This window comes from Mandrillus leucophaeus, unplaced genomic scaffold (assembly GCF_000951045.1).
Source record: "Mandrillus leucophaeus isolate KB7577 unplaced genomic scaffold, Mleu.le_1.0 Scaffold62, whole genome shotgun sequence".
Taxonomy (NCBI): domain Eukaryota; kingdom Metazoa; phylum Chordata; class Mammalia; order Primates; family Cercopithecidae; genus Mandrillus; species Mandrillus leucophaeus.
The window spans coordinates 5579519-5581055 of record NW_012106697.1 but is presented as its reverse complement, the minus strand read 5'-3'; the positions used below and the strand labels follow the sequence as shown (position 1 = coordinate 5581055).

Genomic DNA, 1537 nt, shown 5'->3' with positions numbered 1-1537 from the left:
CCACCCGGGAGGAGGCGATGGAACCAGCCTCTCTGGAAACCAGTTCTCCCTCGCCGCCTTGCTGTCGCCGGGCCGGGAGAGGCGCCTTCGCAAGACCCCTGCCCTCCGGGAGAGTGGAGCTCCAGTAGAGCTCTCGGGAACGCTCAGTCACTCCCCTCCCAGCCCCAGGGTCTCTGGGTGGCGCAGGCGCCAGACCCAGGCGTCCCATTCCCTAACCCGTGCCCACCTTTTTCCCTTCCCCGGGGAAAATCAGCGGAGTGCAGTGCTCTCAGGTACTGAACGGTCATCTCGAGGATCTCCGCCTTCTCCAGCTTCCCGGAACTCTGCAAAAGGAGGAAGGGCCCCTCGCAGCGGCCTGGCGCCTGCTGGGCGGGCACTGTGGCTCTGGAGAGGACCAGCCAGCGGGCGCGGCAGCGGATCTGCGCCAGAGCCTGCTGAGGCTCGCCCTGTGCTCAGGCTCCCTGAGAGGGGCCCGCAAGTGAGGCCCTCTGTGTCTGCAGGCTCGGGCGTCTCCGCAGAGTGGCCGCAGAGGCCTCCCAAAGCCTGGCACCCGGCTCCGGGCCGCCAATGTTACCTGCTTCGCCAGGGCCATGGGCACCGTCTTGCCCAGCTCATTCAAGCAGCGATTGATCCTGTCCCTCCTCCGCTTTTCTATCACTTTATGCGAAACGGGGGTTCTCTGCGAACAGAGGGTTGTACGTTTAGGATGGCTTTGCCCGGGAAGTCGTCAAGGGCGCGGCTATAGCAGCTGCGTGCTAACCGCCTCTCCGGCCGCGCACACTGCTCAGATTCGCCCTAGGAAGGGACTCCTGGCCCGCCACGCTCGGGCCGTTTGAGCTCTGCCCTCTCACGACCGCGCTGGCGCGCTCCCCTTCCAGCCACCCTACCCAGGCCTTTGGGGAGGTGGCCACCAGCCTCTGGGCACGGACTCTCCCTGGTTCAGCACCCTCCTCTCTGTATCCCACCCCCTTCCCAAACCACTCGAGATTCCTCCACACTCAAAGTCCCGTGTAGGCACTTCCCTGCCATCGGTCCACACAAGTGGCGGGTCGCTGAGTCAGACGCCTCCACCACCAGGGCGCAAGTGCCATTTGGGCTCAGCCGACTCACTTTGCGTTCCTTGAGCTTGTCTGACATCCTGGTTAGTACGCGCCCTCGGGAGAGGCGGTGGCGCGGGGCACCCGTCCACTTTTCCGCCTCGTGTGCCTCCTCGAGTGTCCCAGGTAGACTGCAGCCTCCCAGCTCCGAGGGTTGCCTTATAAAGCGGCCATCTAGGGCTCCAAGTGCATTCACGAGTTGAATTATTCCATAGGATTAGGGGAGCTGCGTTTGGAGGATGTATGCATTCAAGATCAGTTTTAAAGAAGTTCAGAAAAAAAATTTAGCAGCCGAGGGGGGCGAGCTGGGGGCAGATCAGCTTTGTTAATCCACGTGGCCCTTCAAAGGACACGTGATCGGCCCGGGAATAACATTTGCATGGCAACAGCCCCGGCGGGAAAAGGAGGCGGTAAACGGGCCGGCGGGCGAGCGAGCGCCT

The 1537-nt window shown here is 63.0% G+C and overlaps 1 protein-coding gene across 2 annotated transcripts in view; it reads right to left on the bottom strand.

Annotated features, from left to right (window-relative positions):
• The window catches only part of HELT (helt bHLH transcription factor), a 2130-nt gene extending 911 nt beyond the window's left edge, over positions 1 to 1219 (bottom strand). For both annotated transcript variants that reach the window (XM_012000169.1, XM_012000170.1), the window contains exons 1-3: positions 1111 to 1219; positions 575 to 679; positions 227 to 323 (exon numbers count right to left, since the gene is read on the bottom strand). In XM_012000169.1, the coding sequence (XP_011855559.1) occupies positions 227 to 323; positions 575 to 679; positions 1111 to 1137 (229 nt within the window). In that variant the 5' untranslated portion in view covers positions 1138 to 1219. The remainder of the gene's footprint in view (positions 1 to 226; positions 324 to 574; positions 680 to 1110) is intronic.
• Positions 1220 to 1537: the final 318 nt, after the last annotated feature.